The 18,153-nt window shown below is 38.2% G+C and overlaps 1 protein-coding gene across 12 annotated transcripts in view; it reads right to left on the reverse strand.

Moving 5' to 3' along the window:
* LOC114479097 (receptor-type tyrosine-protein phosphatase F) overlaps positions 1-18,153 on the reverse strand; it is a 255,606-nt gene that overhangs the window by 131,047 nt on the left and 106,406 nt on the right. For all 12 annotated transcript variants that reach the window (XM_028472565.1, XM_028472564.1, XM_028472562.1 and 9 more), the window contains exons 3-4: positions 13,265-13,410; positions 10,930-11,071 (exon numbers count right to left, since the gene is read on the reverse strand). In XM_028472565.1, the coding sequence (XP_028328366.1) occupies positions 10,930-11,071; positions 13,265-13,410 (288 nt within the window). The remainder of the gene's footprint in view (positions 1-10,929; positions 11,072-13,264; positions 13,411-18,153) is intronic.

The raw sequence follows: 18,153 nt of genomic DNA on the forward strand, positions 1-18,153 counted from the left end.
GCATTTTGATGACTCCCTGACTTTCTCTGTTCTTCTCTTTAACATGAAACACTGAGATTATCCACTAAAAGCTCTTTGAAAAATCTTGGCTAAAGGCAAACAAATGGTAACAGTGACCACGTCATCCTTAAGAACATGTCGACTGCCTAAAGGAGAAGTGACGCAATGACATTAAAGAATGTAAAGCTCATGAAATGTGAAACACAGCAGCAAACGACGCGGTCAACAGTGAAATGCGTAAATGAATAAAAAAAGAAAAAAAAGCCAGTTGCAGCTGCTGTTTGAAAGCAGATGTCGATTGGCTGATATCCGTCTCTGCTCCTGACAAAGCCCAGATATTATTGGGAGTGAATGTCTTGTCACATCTCCAATATCTCCCCAAAATCCGGAGACAATGTCCAGATAAGAAAGAGCAACATTCTCTGCCAATCAAAACAGGCCTTCAATCAGTGTGTGACGAGCCACAGTGTCTGCTTCTATAGCTTCACCAGAGGCACGAGACGCAGCTCATGCAGTATGATGGTAAACAAATCAAATAAAAATAGGCTTCATTAAGTTAAACAAACTTAACTTAACTTTTTTGAAGTAAAGACAAAACACAAACCTTTGCTTCAAGCCTTTCAAAACAAGAGCCATACTATACTTTCTTTTTTTTTTTTTTGGCTACATACAGTACGTGTAGAAACTGATGGAAATTACAGAATCAACTTCCTGAAATGGAGTTATACATAACACGGATGAACTAAGATACATTTTTTGGGAGAATATCACGCATTTTCATTGTATTTTCCCCATTAAACGGGTGGGTAACTGTGTAGCAAGTGTTTGGAAGACATAAACAAAGGTACTTTTCATATATACTGTATTTTAAGCATATACACATCTCCATCGGAACATTTCAACTTCTGAAGCTTCTGAAATGACAAATATTTACAACATTTCACTTCAATAAATACACATTTTTGGCTTAATTTTGGGATATTTAGCAGGTCAGTGATTACATCAAATAAGGGAAAGCTGATGAAACAGAAATAATATGGAAGTGGGTCTACCCTGAAATGGAATTTGTGAAAATTTGAAACCAGTCATCTAAGGCCCTACATACCTTAGCTGTAGAAGTAGAGTTTCCAGACAAGTTGTTCAAAAAATGTGCTTTGAAGGCCTTTTTGAGAATTTTCCTACAATTCTTAAGACCTATAATAATAATAGAAAGAAACAAAAAGAAGAAGAAAAAAAAACTTGAGGAACTTGACACTGCCTCACAAAGAGAAGATTAACTTTTTCAACGATTCACAAAAGAGTTTGAATACTCTCTCCTTCACATGTGTTTTTCTCTCTCAGGGTACTTATGTTTCTCTTGACAGTTGAAAAACATGCTTGTTCAGTTCGAGTTACTGAAATCACCATACGTGTAAGTATGTGTTTCTGCGTGACATTGGGCCCTGAACATAGTTTAGTGGGAGAGAAAAGTCTATCATTTTCCAAAATGTGACTTTTATTAATTGTGAAAAAAAAAACCAAAAACATACAAGTCGCAAATACAATCTAATTGAAACAAATAGCAAAGCGAAGGCTGCTTGTTGTTGCACTCAGGGGAAAGGCAAGAAAATGGTTTTGGTTTACAACGTCGTGTTCTTTTTGTGCAAGGGTTTGCATGTTCTCTTGTGTCCTGTGTCAGTTTTATTCCACAGTAAAAAGCCTGTATGCGAGGTTGTTAAATTGGTTGTAATGGGGCACGTGTGCGTGGCACGGTGATTGTTGCTGTAGTGATTGTTGCCTGGACTTCTCCAGGATGTATGGATGATTATCGCTGGTGGTATTGTGGTGCTACTTTCATAATCTTTGCATTATTTTGGGGAGGATTAGAGTATTACAATATGCAAAACTAATTAAAACGGCTGCTGTTTTTGGAGGAAACCTAATAAGCTACTTTACTGTGGCCTTTTTTTGTGATTTTATGACTGACAACAGAGATTTTTTTTAATTGGTTTAAAGCTCACGAGTGGAAAAGTTTTAATTCCAAAATAACAAATCCAACATCTTGACTGAACTTGATTATACCAGCAGGAAAAGTTAATCTACCAGCAGCTTCTTCTTCATTCTTTCTTTCTTTTTTTTTTTTTTACTTCTTCGGGCTTAAAAGTTGAGCAAGTGTGAGTTAAAAAAAAAGCCCTTTGACAATACGTGGCCCAGTTAAAATAGGATAAACACCGGTCTGCATTAGCCCTTTCTGAACATCTTCCAGACTGCACTACTTTTAGCCGTATAGCTGCAGTTATGACGATAGATCAGAGGAATGTAAATCTCCTCTTAAGGCGTTAGGACAGCCTGCAAATGTGTTTTCAGGTTTTTGTTGCCAAAGTACACGATTCTTGACACTTTAAAAAGTGTTGGAAAGCAGGCAGAACAAGTAGGTTTAGCAGAATACATCCAGAAAGTACACGTCTAACAACAAAAAAGGGATTTTTATTTGTTAAAGCCATAATTAAAGGTCTGAAATGTCAAGCTATCCAATAACCCTTGTGTTTTGTCACCTCCAGTTGCCTTCTCTTTCCCCCTCGTTTTTTTTTTTTTCTTAACCCCTCTCTTTCCCCGCGGGGATAGACATTATCCGTATTGACATGGCAGACATACCAGACATCGCAGATACAGTTTGCCAAAAGCATGGAGGCATTGATGGACAGGCATGGGTGATAAAAAAATATTGCCTCAGAGTCAAAACACCTCCACTCGTATGCATTACATAGAACACAAATGGATTAGTGTAAAATAAATCTATTGAAAAGAGCAAGAATGACCTGGGGATCCATAGTTAAATATCGGTTGTAAAATCAAAGTTTTGTATGTAATAGAAAGATAACTTCTAAAATATATCATGGGATCTGCCAAATGATTGGTCTTGATTTTATAGTGGTCAGAATTATTGATCAAACCAAGGTTAAATGATGTAGAGGTGGGAAAGCTGTGAATATCAATGCAATATGATCTGCAGTAGGAGCTGCTTACTTAATTTGCTCATGATTTGCTCCCATTAAAAAAAAAATATATATATATATATATATATATAAAAACTTACAAGGTCTCTCACGATACCTTCCAGGAAAACAAGCTAATGTTTGAGTTTCTATGTAACGCCCTGCCCTCCACACTTTGGAAGCTGGGATGCAAAGATGCAGTTTGGGTGGCCAGGCGATTGGTTCCAGCCCAGCATATTGTGCAAGTCCTTGGAAGGAGCTGGACTAGACAAACACAGTTTGTATCTGTCAGGATGGATATGATCTACAACACTGGGCCTCTAGCCAGCAGATGGTGAGAAAAATTAAAATCAGTGATGTGGACTGTCACGGGGGTGTTAAAAAAACACAGTCTGTGTGTGTGTGTGTGTGTGTGTGTGTAGGGCGGTGGAGGGTGTGCACCTGTTGACTGGTGTTTGTGTGCGTGTGTTTCTCGGAGAGAGTTTCCCCTGAAACCTTTTGTGCAAGTCTGTCCTCCTGAAAATCCTGCAGCATGTTCTGACAAATGAACGGACATCAAACCTGTTCAACGAAAACAGCGTGCATCCATTTCGCCAACAAGTGCTAATATTGAAGTGAAAAGCCTGAACGAGGCGCTCATTTTCTCTGACGGTTCTCCTTTTACCAGCTTTTGAAAAAGTGTTGGAGAAACCCAGCAGCATTCCTGAGGACAAGCAGATGTGGGTAAAAAAAGGTGCTACACGACAGGCCGTATTTTGGTCATTGTTATTGATTTCAATGGAGGGAAGGAGAAAGTATTAACTTGTTGGTGGCATTATAGCTTCTGCATGTATTTATCATGCCTGGGGAGAGGCGTGATGAGATTTCTACCTTGTTTATCCAGTCAGAATTGTTGTCTGCACTCGCCTGGCTCCTGAGATATTTATTACTGCCATTATGTCGCAGTCATTTTCTGCCTTTGCACCAGGGACTATAACACACACTGAGCAAAGAAAGACTCCTCTCTGCTGGTGCGCCTGTTATTAGTGCACTGCCACCAAACACCGGACCACTAAAAAAAAACCCTGCCTGCAGTAAAGCCGGGACATTAAGTTCCACTTGGAGAAAGTTTGAGCGGTGATGATTTTTCCACACCACTGTCTAATGATGGCCTCCTTTCTCATCTTAAAATTAGAGCAGCATAACGATGACTCACAAAGCAAAAACTCTATTAATATTACAAGGAGGTGTGTCGAACAGATATGTGGCATGTTTTCACTTTTTCATTGAAATGGAAGGATCGCTTGTTTCATGGATGACCTTCACAAAAAAATCCCTTTTCTTTGACACTACATGTTCAAAAATAAGTTGTCAAGATCTTCAAAAAACCTTCTGGCCTGAGAGAGACCTTTTCTTATTCCGACTTTTGACAGTAGAGGAATCTGGTAATGATGGTGCTTTTGATCTGCTGCCATCAGATAAAATTCCTCCTTTCTGCACAGACTGCTCTCTCTGAGAGGACGGATGAAAAAACGAAAAGCCATTACACCTGGGTTTCTGCTGATGGAGAAAGAGAATTCTGCTGTGTCCATGGCTGAATAAACCCAACTGTTAACACAATCATTACATTGCCATAGCTACAATATTTATACCGTACTATGCACAAATGCAATCTGTGTTGGGATGACTGCCTCCCTAAGGGTTTTCATGTTTAACTGTATGAAGTCTGGGTAAATGCCTTTATCAAAACAGAAAACCAAGGGACTTTGATTTTCTGTTTCAAAGTTTCACAATTTCCATTTTAGAGTAAACCCTTTCCAACTAATTTTCCTTTTTGTCAGCTTTCCATAATTTGATGTAATTACTAACACACTAAATGTAAAAATCCATGCTAAAAATACTTGCTAGCGATTAAATTAAATCTTGTAAATTATTTTCTATTCTTTAGAAATGCAGGACCAAACAGAATGCCAACAATCTCACCAAATCTTTGATCGATATCAATCAAGTGGTGTTACGAGATTTCATAGCTCAAAATTCCATATCACGAATTTTCATACAGTGGAAGATTTTGTGCAACATTTGATTGGTCACTACACATTTAACTACCTACTTAATGGGGAAAGTATATTGAAAATGTGTGGTATTCTCCCAAAAAGTGTTGGTGAGTGTTATTGTGGGTCAGATAATTTCTATTTTGGGAAGATAATTCTGTGATTTATAGTCACTTTCCCTTTTTTTGAACACACAATATGAGGCAAAATAAACCAAACTCTCATTGTAAAACACATACAAAAGGATTTAAATGCATTTAATTCTTTCACACACTAAAAAAAACTTTAAGCAAAACTAAGCAACTTGTGCTTAGCGCTCCCCCTAAAGGTGGATATTTGTGTGTGTGCTGCCTGATGGAGCGCTGGGTTGCGAGTGTGTGTGCGTGCCTGTTCCCGCGACGACAGTGTGTGTGATTGCTGTGTGTTGCTGCTGAGCTGTCACTGCATGGAGTTGCTCCGTTCCTCAGACAAAGGTCTTCTCTGCCTTTTTTTGCTGGCTCCGCCACAATATAAGTTTGAGAAAAGTGAATTAGTAGACGATCGTGTGCAGCCACGGGGCTGGTCATAATCTAGCATTAGTTTGTATTGAGCTTCCGTAAAGCAGTACGTCTTGCCACCGGGTCGGAGGCAGGGAAAGTTGCAAGTGCTGTTTTCTGGCCAGAGACAGCAGGGGGGGGTGAAAGACCCCCCAATCAGCCCATAAACACTTGTATTACCCCTCACAGGGACTACGAGAAGAATTTATTAAGGTGAAAAAGTTACTTAGTTCTACTTTAAATTTAAATTTTTTTTTAAAAAAATCTTTTAAAAAATATGCTAACAATGACAAAATTTTGCCGCCAATCGTAACTCTAGGTAAGCTAAGCACTATATCTAGTTTTATTTTTTTGTTTATTCATATTGGAAGAGCATTGCTATGTAACTAGTAGTGGAGAAGTTCTAAGAAAGAAGCTCTACTGCGTTTACCTTCCTTGATATTTGATGGAATGTTTGAATAATACAAGTGTTGAGGGTGTAGACACTTGAGCATATGCCTACTGAAAGAAGAGTAGATAGTAGCGTCATCACCATCTCCTGTTGGTGCTGTATAATGTTTGTTGTGCAATGAGCAACTTCCAGTTAGACGTGGGGCGATGTTTTTCCCTAAAACAAAATGTGACTCAGTGTCTTTTCGCTGTAGCCCTTTCCCAGAATTTGCCAGTCAAGTAAGTTCCTGGTTGCAGATGGAAACCAATTAAATCCATGCAATTTTAAGACGTAGCTGCAGGCGGTTTTATCGTGATTTGACAGTATGTATGAGGACACCTCAATATAGCACACAGTTGCATCCACTCCCAGAGTACTTTTTCTGATCTTTGTCATCACATTTTTACAAGCCCTTCCTGAGCTAACTGAAGTAAATATACGAGTTGTGGCCTTGGCACGGAGAGGTGTCAGCATGCTGCGTTTAAGACTGATGCTGAGAGCTGAGATGTCTTTTCTGTCCGGCAGTAGTTTATTTTATACATCACAGAGACAAGCCCCATTTACCTGGACATTTAGTGAGGCTGTTCAGTTTGAGAGGGTGGGGGTGTGCTCAAGGTCAGTGCAATGGCATCATTACACGTGTAATGAGTCATTGTTCCCTCTGGTCATCTCTGTGTGTCGCCACACTAAAACGTCCACCGCAGGGAGATACAAGATAGAGCAGTGAAGAGAATGAAAACAAGGAGATGAATGTAGCAAAGACAAGGGGGCAAAATGGAATAAATTAAAGACAGGGGGAGAGAAAGGAGACTTAAAGACAGCTAAAGATAGTTCTTAATCACGCGTCTCCTCTAGGCTCAGCCATGTCTGCATCATTATTTATCTACACGGGTTACACCTAAACACAGATGACTGACTCCCACTCGCTAACTCAAATAAGCAGACGCACCAGAACACTCATTTTGCACGTTCAAAGCATCCGGGTGACAAAATAGTAATTGTAGTTGTAGATCCTCACGACGTGATTAATGATAACAACAACAATAACGGGACACAACTTGGTGCTTTTCATCCCACCCATGTGTGTCTGCCAGACGCAGAATGAGGAATGACTGCGCCGACTTTGGGCCAATATGTAAGTCCCAGTGGTGTGACCTCTCGGGCAGGGGCGTGAGAACTGGGATGGACAAAGAACGAGGCTGTTACAGCGTGACAGAATTACAGAGAGACTCTAGACTCATGGCTGCACAAGTGCTAAAGCTCCTAGCGAGCCCGGATTAGCGCACGTCTTAGCAACTTCCAACAGGTGAGCAAGAACCAGATCTGTAATGAAAACCCTAATGCACAGCCTATACTAGCATTGACATTGTTCTATTAATGTCACTTTTACAGTTTATAGACATCAGAATGACACCCCCTGCTGCTTGAAAGTTTGTTTTCATTTCCACTGTAAACACTCACTGAAGACATTTTTGCGCTTTGCATTATGGGATGTGGAGTCGCGGTGACGGGGGCATAGAAGTGTTTTTACTTCATTCTGATATCATGGGGAATACGGGGAACTAACCAGAACAAAAATAGCATCAGTGGAATCACTGTCTTCTTTCTCTGGCAATGAAACACAATATTTAGAGGGGATCTGGCTCACAATATACAGTTTCAATTTTTTTTTTTAAATCCAAATCGCTCATTATTGGCAAAAATTCAAAAATGCTTATTAGTTCATTATTGACCAATCTTCATGAAATTTCACTCAGTCATGTCAGGTTGATTCCCCAATTGCCCCAACAAGTTTCATCTGGATCAGATTCACACCGCACATTTAATCAAGATTTTTTTTAAAAAAAAAATGGGGTTCCCAATACATTTCAACCTATTGTATTGTTGTTATTGGGACAGAAATTTCTTACAAGCCTTTAATCCAGATAATGAAGCAATATCACACTAGAGGGAGTGCTGTTGTCAGCACAACCTCGAGCTTTTATACAACAGTTCTACAACAGCATTTTATTCATTTACAGTAATAAGTGACAAGATATTATGATTTGTTTGTGTATTTAATCATTTAGCTCCACCAACAAAAATAGTTCCACAAGTGGAGAACACAGTGTACTGCAGTGTAGTCCAAGATTTAACGGTAATTAATGGTATTTAGATCAGCTGTACAGCGGAGTGATATGATATGTTGTTACTCTTTGTCAGCACTCTGCTGTCTAATCAAATTACTTGGTCTGAACTAGTTGTTGTATAACTGTGAATATCTCGAAAGAGGTTTGCGCTGAGTGCTCTTGTTCTTTACGCAAATTGTGAAAACAAAGTCACATGCTTTGATTTTCCATTTTATTTTAATAGGAAATTATTTTCTCCTTAATTTAAAAGCCGTTTCTTTTTTCATGCAGGTTCTTCAGTCCGGCTCAGCTTTAGAATTCTTCAACACCAGCCGAGCTTCTTCACCGATTCCTTGCCTGGTTCAAGGACAGTGGAATGACTCCCCCCCAAAGAAGCTCAAGAGGTTTCTGGGTCACAATCTTACCCTCGACTCCACCAATAGGACCAAAATATGAGCAGATGACGGTCTGATGTGACGCAGACGTTGCACACCTTCAGGCTACCAATGGCCAATTAGGGAGGTGGATCATTAGTCTCCATCTGTTTAGTGCTGCCCCTTTGTTTTGTTACGCAGAGCTGCTGATATGAACTTGATGTATCACTTGGGTACAAACAATAGTCTAAAAATAGTGTGGAGTGAATGTGACGTCACTGGTGAGTTAGGGTATGAGCATTGGAGTTTGAGTCAGTGTGTGTGTGTGATTGTGCGTGTGGGTGTGTGTACACAAACAAGCTTCAAGTCCAGCGAGTCCTCGGGGTTCTTTTGATTGGACATGAAGTGTGGCAGGGCTCTTGTTCGGCCTCTGTGACGAAACTAAGTCAAACAGAAAAGCGCCCACAGGTAAATAAAAAAAAAAAACTTCTCACAGACTTCACTTCTCTCTGTTCAATTTGGGAAACTTTCTGCACTTTAAAGAGTGCCTGAGTCCTCTCATCTAATCTCAATCATTCTGATTAATACCAGTGTATTACAAACTATTTCGAGAAGTAACATTACTGCATGTTTTTCTTCCCTCAAATGAACCTTGAACCATGCAACCACAAGGATAATTTATGATGTCGTCAAATCTACAACACTGGAGCTGCCAAAAGTCTTTATCAGCTATGACATAGCCAACATAATAATAATAAAAAAAAACAACACAAAGAAGATTGAGTCCATTGAGCAATAAGTCTTAAATCTATTCTGGCAAAGTTTAAACCTCGGTTTCTATCTAGTTCTCTTCAGCCAGGAAACATGACGAGGCGTGTTCGGCCCTGCAGACTAAAGACTAAAACAAGATGTCCTCAGCATTTGAGATTGATGTTCTCTGAAAAAGTGCTTGTTTTCCAAACCCCACAGTTACTGCGTTGTAAAAAAAAAAAAAAAGTACAGCTAATCATTCTAGGCTGATACGTTCACTGTGTCCACTTGGTGGAAAAAAAAAGGGTTATAGGCTTCCAAAAAGAGGACACCTTAATTACACCTTCATTAAAAAAAGATCACCTTCCTCAGCTATTGGATGTGACTCTTGTTGGACATTAGCTCATGAGCTGAGGTAGCCTTTTTGGCCCACTAATGCTGGCAGAGAGGTTAATCTCATTCATGTGAGTTTCGCGTCAGCTTTGAGCTGCTTGTGTGAGTAACAACCTTCTCTGTGATACAGTGCAGAACATTCGGGGCAAAAAGTAAAAAGCCTTTCTTAATGCTAAAAAAAACCCCTTCGGGAAGATTGTGCAACCTTCATCAATGATATCATCAAATCAGAGAGGGAAGAGTTAGGACGGGTGTAAGAAAGAAGAACTTCAAATGAGACGGAGGGGCTGAATTGAAAAGAGAGGGATCGGCTTTAATGCCACTGTAATGGTTATGGATGGTGTTAATCCCTCTTCTGGCTCGCTCCACATTTTTCTGGTTTGTAATAGAATCAACTCATGTGGTTACTCCTATCCACAAAAGTTACAACTCAATTAAAAACTGGGACAAGGACCTCTGGGATTGCTGACTTGTGTTAAACCTCAAAACAATTAAAAGTCCTTGTCAAGTTTTCAGGCAAGATGAGAATCAGTATATTTGATGAATTTACAGAAATCTAAAAGCTCAATTTGTTTCTGAACTCGGGGTTGTCGTTAAGAGATATGATATGATCTCAAATTTCAAACCACTATTTAATAACAACAATCCAAACTTGGCTGTGGCATTGTTGGTTTGATTGTGTGGGAACGTTTCCAGAGTTTAGATAGATGAAATTAGTACTCACACAGATGCCGAGGAGTCAATGAAAACAATGACTGCTTGAAAAATCCAATAAAAAACTTTAAGAAATGTGTCCAATGATTATACTCAAACTCCCCTATTGGAAGTTGGTATCCACTAAAGGATGGCAAACATACATTGGATTTTGGAACCCAAATTACACTAAAACACACACGTTTGAACATTGGTAGAAAACCAGAGTGCCAGGGAGGGTATGAGTTTGAAAACAGACTTCCAGAAAGAAAAGAACTGAAAATCCAACTCCATCATTCAGGCTAATAGGCAGCGTTACAAACCTTAAAACCCCAGATCTGGTCTGTATTACCTAATCAAAAGATTTAAAAAAGCTAAATGAATTAAATGTGTGTGTGTATATATATATATATATATATTTAGTTTTTTTTTTTTTTCCATGCCACTTTCAATGACATTAATTTTCCCATCTGGCAAAAATTGGCAAATTAATTATTAAGGCAAACATTAGCTTTCACTCCACCCTACTTAGAGAGGCAAAGCTGTAAGGGAGCTGTTGAAAAGATGAGGAAATGTGAATGTAAAAGCAGGATAGAAGAAGAAACAAAGAGGGGGCAAAAAAGGACACGTATCTTACCTTCAAGCACCGTAAGCTTGGCACTGGTGTTGATCTCGCCGAGGCTGTTTGTGGCCGTGCACTCATAAATGGCTTCATCTCTGTGTGTACGCAGTGGCTGGATCCTCAGCACGGAGCCTGAACCTTCATCAAACTCAATCACCTTGGAGAGCGGAAAGGGGTGAAAATAGCTGTATTAGAGGTCTTGTTTTCTTTCCCCCCCAAAAAAACACTACAACAAGAAAACGTCATTTCTGTTCAAAAATGATGTTTGTCTTGATTTTCTGGGTTCGGGTGTGACTCACACAGAAATACGGAACATTTTCTTTGCAATCTTCAAAGAATATGAACCGTAGCGACTCTAAAATATCTAAAATGCTGCAAAATGGAAGCATGACTCATAGGCTTAGAGCACTGGTTCCCAATCATTTTAGCCCGTATACCCCATGTGCATTTTTTTTTTTTTTTCCATGTGCATTTTTGTCAAAGCAATGATGTGTACCTCCTTCATATCATTAGAACCCTCTACATGAAGTGGAATTTATTTATTTTTTTAAATCCCATGCAACTTTTATGTGATTACTTCAACAGTAAGCAAATACAGTCTCCTTTGTAAAATTTAGCTAATTATTGACTTAGAACATGTAAAATTATAAAGCAACAAAAAATGAAAAATGATGAATTACAACAACAGAAAGAAACCATTGATATGACTTGGACTTCTCAACTTACATGTGTGAAAAAGAGTAGAAGAAAAAGAAGTGTAAACTTATTTAATCCTACCCCTTTATTCAAGACCTATTTTGCTTTTTAAGTGTAATTAATTTATTCATATTTCATTAAACAAACAATCTACATATTCACAAATAGTCCATAGCTAATCATCAAAACAGAACTGGTGATTAGTGATCAGATTTATTCCTGTACCTTGTGAAAATCATTTCTTTATACCTGTTTTTAAACAGAATTATGTGTGAACTTTGTTTTAGCTCCACACTCATACTTTCACTCCACAAATTGACATACAAAAAGTTGTTTGGACAATTAAAACCTTGAAATGTAACTTTCCCATTAATTTGAAACCCCCCTCTCTTTTGAATAACATGTTTTGTATATTTTCTGGCAGTAGATTATTTCTTGCTCTGTATAATATCTGTGCAGTTTTGTCTCCTATTGTCCAAAGTGTGATAAAATGGCCTCTACAGTATAAAATAATCCTGTTTCAGTAAATCAAGTGTCTGTTTGTACGGTTGCCGTACGGACAACCCCCGGCGCTATTGGTGCGGTTACCGAAGTACACGTAAGTAGCATTTTAGGGTTAGGGTTAGGTTATAACCCCATATCGCAACAATTCTTAGAATTAGGGTTAGGTTTATGGTTAGGTTTAGCCTTAGTCACATGACCTAAACTGACCAATGACTGACCTATCACATGACCTAAACTGGCCAATGAGGGGCGCTGCGTACGAATAGAATGCCGGTATATTGATACAGCAACCGTACGGACAGCCACTGCCTTCAATAAATTACAAGATAATTAATTAATTCACTAATTTGTCCAAAAATCGCCTAAAAAGGAACTCAGAACATTTCCCAACTATTTTTTAATTAATTGTTAAATAGTTCCGAGTACCTGTACCTCGGAGCATTTATGTCTGTTTTGTTTATGTAATGTGATTATTATGTCAATGTATATGTTATATTGTCATTGCGTAATTTGTGAACCCCAGGAAGGATAGCTGATAGCTTATGCTTAAGCTAATGGTGGTCCTAATAAACAAGCAAACAAACTAGTGCAAAAGGCAGGTATTCATCATAGCACAAACATAAAAGTTTTAAAGGCACAGCGAGGGAGAGAGAGAGAGAGAGAGAGAGAGAGAGAGAGAGAGAGAGAGAGAGAGAGAGAGAGAGAGAGAGAGAGAGAGAACATCAAGTAATGCATCAATGGACTGTTTGGACAGAGACAATGTAGCTGTGGAGCAGAGAGGATAGAGAAGTGTGTGTGTGTGTGTGTGTATGTGTGTGCGTGTGTGTGTATGTGTGTGTGTGTGTGTGTGTGAAAGGATCGAAAGAGATGAAGCGGACTGTATGAATGAAAATGGAGGAAGATTAAAGGAATGGAAGGCACGTCTGGTTTCAGTTGGAGGAGAGGAGTTGGTGAGACGCTCAATAATGGGGTGAAACTTGTGTGTGCAGAGCGAGAGAGGAGAGGAATATCTGTCTGAGTGCTGGAAGTGTTGACCCCTAAAGAAATAGGCTGACTGTGCTTTAGCTATACCATGCAGCCCAAAACATTACTGTCTGCAGTGTGTGTGTGTGTGTGTGTGTGTGTGTGTGTGTGTGTGTGTGTTGATCACCTCGAAGCGCTGGGAGCTGACTTTCTTGCCTTTCTTCATCCAGGTGATTCTAGGCTTGGGCTCGCCTGTGGCCTGGCACACAAATGACGCGACCCCGCCCGAGATGCCCGTCTGGTCCTCGGGAGATTTCACAAAACTTGGTTGGCCTGAGGGAAAAAACAAGGAGGAGAGATAATGAATGAATTACAAGAAAAAAGGGAAGACGTCGAGTAGCGCTGACGCGTGAGCTAGCAAACCGTAGTTAGCTACGGGGCTAGAGGATCTGTTGTTGGACAGACTGTGTGCCTGTCTGTTCCTGCATTCAAAAAAATTGATTTCGCGGTATATCGCAATTTTTTGGGTGCCGATTTTTTATTGATTGATTGATTTATTTATTTAATCAATATTTTTGTGTATTTGTGCAATATATATATATATACATATTTATTTGTGCAATATTTCAGTGGTTACAATGCTTTCAATGTGTTGCAATGGTTATTTGATGCACTTGATTTTATGATGGCAGTGTGTAATGCCTGCAATATTTATGTATGCACAGGCATTTTATTTTCATATAATCTGTTATCAATAACTCAGGGTGATTTATCCTTAATGTTCTCACTTACAGATGTTACAATGCTGTCATTATGTTGTCATGGTTACTTTTGAGACTTGTTGCACTTTATTTTATGATCTTTTTTTCAGTGAAAATGTGCAAAAATACTAATAATAAATAATAAATAGGATGTTTTGAAGCAAATAGTTTTGACTCAATTTGTCCTCTGAATCATCAATATCTTGAACATATACAGCAACTTCATTTTTCATCTCTACGTTTCATTTTGATATTAACTGGGTAGAACATTGTGATGTATCGCGATATATCGCGATAATATTGCATTGTGACCCAAGTATCGTGTTGCAACATCCTTGCCAATACTCATCCCTACTTAAGAGTCCATCAGGTTGTTCAAACGCCTGCATGATGAGACTTCAAACTGATTTATTCTAGTAAACAGTCTAGGCAAGAGGAGGATGGAAGCTTGATTAGCTTCATCAGGGTGATCATTATATACAGGATGGGCTCATATTGTAGTTTGTTAGCAGCACATTTAATCAGATGGCTGGATTTTATTTACAGTAAAAAAAAAAAAAAAATGCCCATGGCCACATTGTTTATTCTACGTGAAAGCCACATAGCAACTCAATAATTTATTAAAACTATTGAATATTAAGTATTCTTCATCATAGTTTTAGACGACTATGGGTTTTAAGCAACAATAACTACACTATGATTAACTAAAAAAAAAAAAAAAAAATGTTTAAACTTCAAAAATAACGCTGACCCATTAATTTTTATATAAACACTTTCTTTTAAAATTTGAAGTCGAAAATAACAAAAACAAGAATAATAATAATAATAATAATAATAATAATAATAATAATAATAATAATAATGAATTGGAAATGTTTATTGAAGTCTTCCAGCCTGAAATACATATGCTGGTCATCAGCAGTAAATTAACATTATAGGACCATTATTTATCAAATTAATAAAGTGAACTGCTATAGTTACAGTAAGAAGAGGTGGAGCTGATCACTTTTATAAATCACTGATAAGTTTCTCATAAAATAGACCTTTATTGATCTCCCAGAGGAGAAATTCACACTCACAAAAAAGGAAAAATGTATAAGTTGGGATTCAAACTCGGGGTCTCCCACATGGGAGGTAAGAAATGTACCACTGATCCAGCATTACAACAAACTATGACTGTACGCTATGTTACATACTGTATACGTATAGATACGTTTCTAGAAATGATTTGTCATCTATAACTGAACAAAAAATTACAATAACTCCAATAACCTGTTTAAATCAAACCTCTGACAGTAATTCCATAAGCAGGATTTATTAATATTACGTAATAGCCAGAAGCCTGATGGAAAAATAAATGAAATAAATAAGAGTTATTATATTTATATTATAGTGTTATAATGTGAAACCCTTCAGATCCAATGGTACAGTATCAATTTTCTTAAGGACACACTTGAAAATTGCAGTCATAATGAGTAAAGTCAGATTATTCTGTATCTTTTTTATAACTTTTCAGTGTTGGTGTTTTATTAATAAGGAAAATATTCCTAATAAACCATCTGCCTTCTCACTTTCATTGCTCAAATTAAAACCAAAAGTCAATGGACAAATTAAATGACTATTTACAATATTTGGGGTGAAGAAACACGTTTAAAAACTATGAACATTCTGTAAAACACTCATTTCTCACAGCACTGACAGCAGAGCCACATCAGGGATAACTTTATCCTGGTTGTTAGCTGTAGAGACTCAATCACCATGGTTACTTGTCCTGGATAAACTTGGCCGGCTTTCGTTCAACTGATTGGGGATAAGTTTATCCAGGATAGTTGATTTTTCCAGGCTTTATCCCCTATCCTAGATTTGTGCAATACCCCCCATGTCCCCTGTTAGGCCCTTTAATAAAAACATAAATACAATAGAAAAATAGACCACACATGTATATAGAAGCAAGTATCAATGTATCACGGGAGCAGAATGTTGCAAATGTGGTCATGATGAATGTCAACAAATAAAACTTCACGACACATGTAAACATAAAACTGTTGCAAATAATATTTTGCCAAACAAAATGGGTCACCCTTCTTGTTTCATGCATTTACACTGTCAGGGGGGTTTAAAATGGAGCCCGGGGGCATGTATTCTTCTTTTCACACACATATAAAAGGAGTGGGTGGCTCTTTGTGATGTTTTATCATCTCCAAGTGTTGAGTTCCATATTTAACTGTTGCATTGAGGAAATATAACATTGTGGAAAAAGGAGCAATGTGGAGAGAGGAAAAATGCCACGCTAAGTCGTGGCACGGAGGTGAAGGTGGGCGTTGTGCAGGAGCTCCTAACTGTGTGAGGACAAAAGTGATCCGACGAGCTGGATGCACAAAGCTGGAAGTTGCATCCAGGTCTGAAATCACCAAGGGCAACACACAATGTCAGACGCATTGGTGTGAAGTGTTGTTGCCACTAAGCTGTTGTGCACTTTAGGTGTGCTGATGCTCACTGGAACAGCAAACTATGCTCCTCAATCTAACTTGACTACATTGTGACTAGTTGACAGATTGATGAAAGGCTGTTGCTGTTACGCTATGTTAAGAATGTACAAACACTTCAGACTCTCATCTTTATGAAAGCATCTTAGATAAGGCCCATCTTTAGAGTAATGGCACCTGTTCCATGTGCTTAGGATCCATATTTATCAGAAGAATAACACTATATTCTGTACTTTTCACTGGGGTTAGGGTCAATTACATTTTTCAGTTCAAATTACGCTTTCAATTACCCATGTTCAATTACAATTAAAAAATGATTACAGCGAACAGCATTATTTTTTTTCCAATTAGAATTGAATTACAATCTTTTTTTTTTACCCTGAGAAAGTTAATTACAATCCTTTTTGCAATTACAATTAGTGAGCCTGAAACAAATAATCTAATATAATTGAACCTTCCTCTTGTGTTAGCTTTCTGTTAGCATCTGTTATGATAACGTGTCCTAAATCAGCTGTAAAATACACTAAAAACAATTATCTATCATCTCATTTTCTTTCTTATCTATTGGTTACAATGTTGCTCATCAATGAAAATATAGGTTTTAATTAGGGGTGTGGGAAAAAAATAGATTATATATATATATATATATATATATATTTTTTTTTTTTTTTTTACCTTTATTTAACCAGGAAAGTCTTTTCCACTGCAGGAGACATTGTAACTGCACAAAGAAGTGCTCTGAAACCAGGGCATGTTGACCAGCTTGTGATTTTTTAAAAAAATAAAATCTAAAAATAAAGTAGTAACTTTCTGCATTTATTTGTTGTTCTAGTTTACCTCAGATAAGTTGCACTAAAGTCATGTTGCACTAAAGCCAAAGATGGTTTAAAAGCCACAGGCAGATTGTATGTTATAAAGACTGTACAAATATCAAGCAATTTAAAAGAAATGTAAAAAAATATATATTTACGTGGTATGACAATTCTGAAAGTGTGAAATATGTTTTTTTGTGTGTGTATTTAATCAAAGTCATATAAAGATGAGACGAAATTAATGTATTAACAGCAGCAATGGTTAGAAAACAGGATGCAGACAATTGATTACTTATTACTGTCATGTAGGAAAAGGGGTGGGGCTAGTACGTTCATACTTCCACTGACTCCCTTTCCAACACAATAGGTATGTGTATGCAGTAATATGTGTAATTATTGTTTTGTTTTTTGTTCAGTTTTTTGGAGGGAAGACATCTGCATCAAATCTTTTGTTGACTGTAATACTGTTATGCATCATATACCACCTAAATGTGCGTTTTCTTGGATGTAACCGACTTTACAGTTTGTAAACCTCTAGTAAACGGTAAACATTGTATTGACACCTATGACAGGTGTGCTCTATTCCTGGCTGTTTAACACCCACAGACCCAACTACCTTCCCTCTCTTTGCCTTCAGGGTTTCACCGAGCACCACACCCCGCATCATTGTGCACAGCACAATGGAGTGTGTGTGTGTGTGTGTTTTTTCCCTGACAGCTTGTCGAGGTTGACGCAATGCCACTATGAGCACATTTTAGCGCCATGCTCTAGCTGCGCTGCTTTACTGTGTATGCCTTATTTACCAGCTGAGATGTGCATAATCCTGCTCCCTGAAACATGACGCAATGTCCTCATTAGCAGCTTCGGCAGCTCACGTTTCATCCTCCGGAGTCATTAAAGAGAAAGGTGGGGAAAACCACCTAAACCGCAGACGCGCACAGTGGGGTAAATCATTATGTTGTGTACACAGGGGAGATGCTGAGTACACACTGAGGGAAAAGCCAGCTATGCCAACTA

The sequence above is a fragment of the Gouania willdenowi genome, chromosome 17 (assembly GCF_900634775.1).
Source record: "Gouania willdenowi chromosome 17, fGouWil2.1, whole genome shotgun sequence".
Classification (NCBI taxonomy): Eukaryota; Metazoa; Chordata; class Actinopteri; order Blenniiformes; family Gobiesocidae; genus Gouania; species Gouania willdenowi.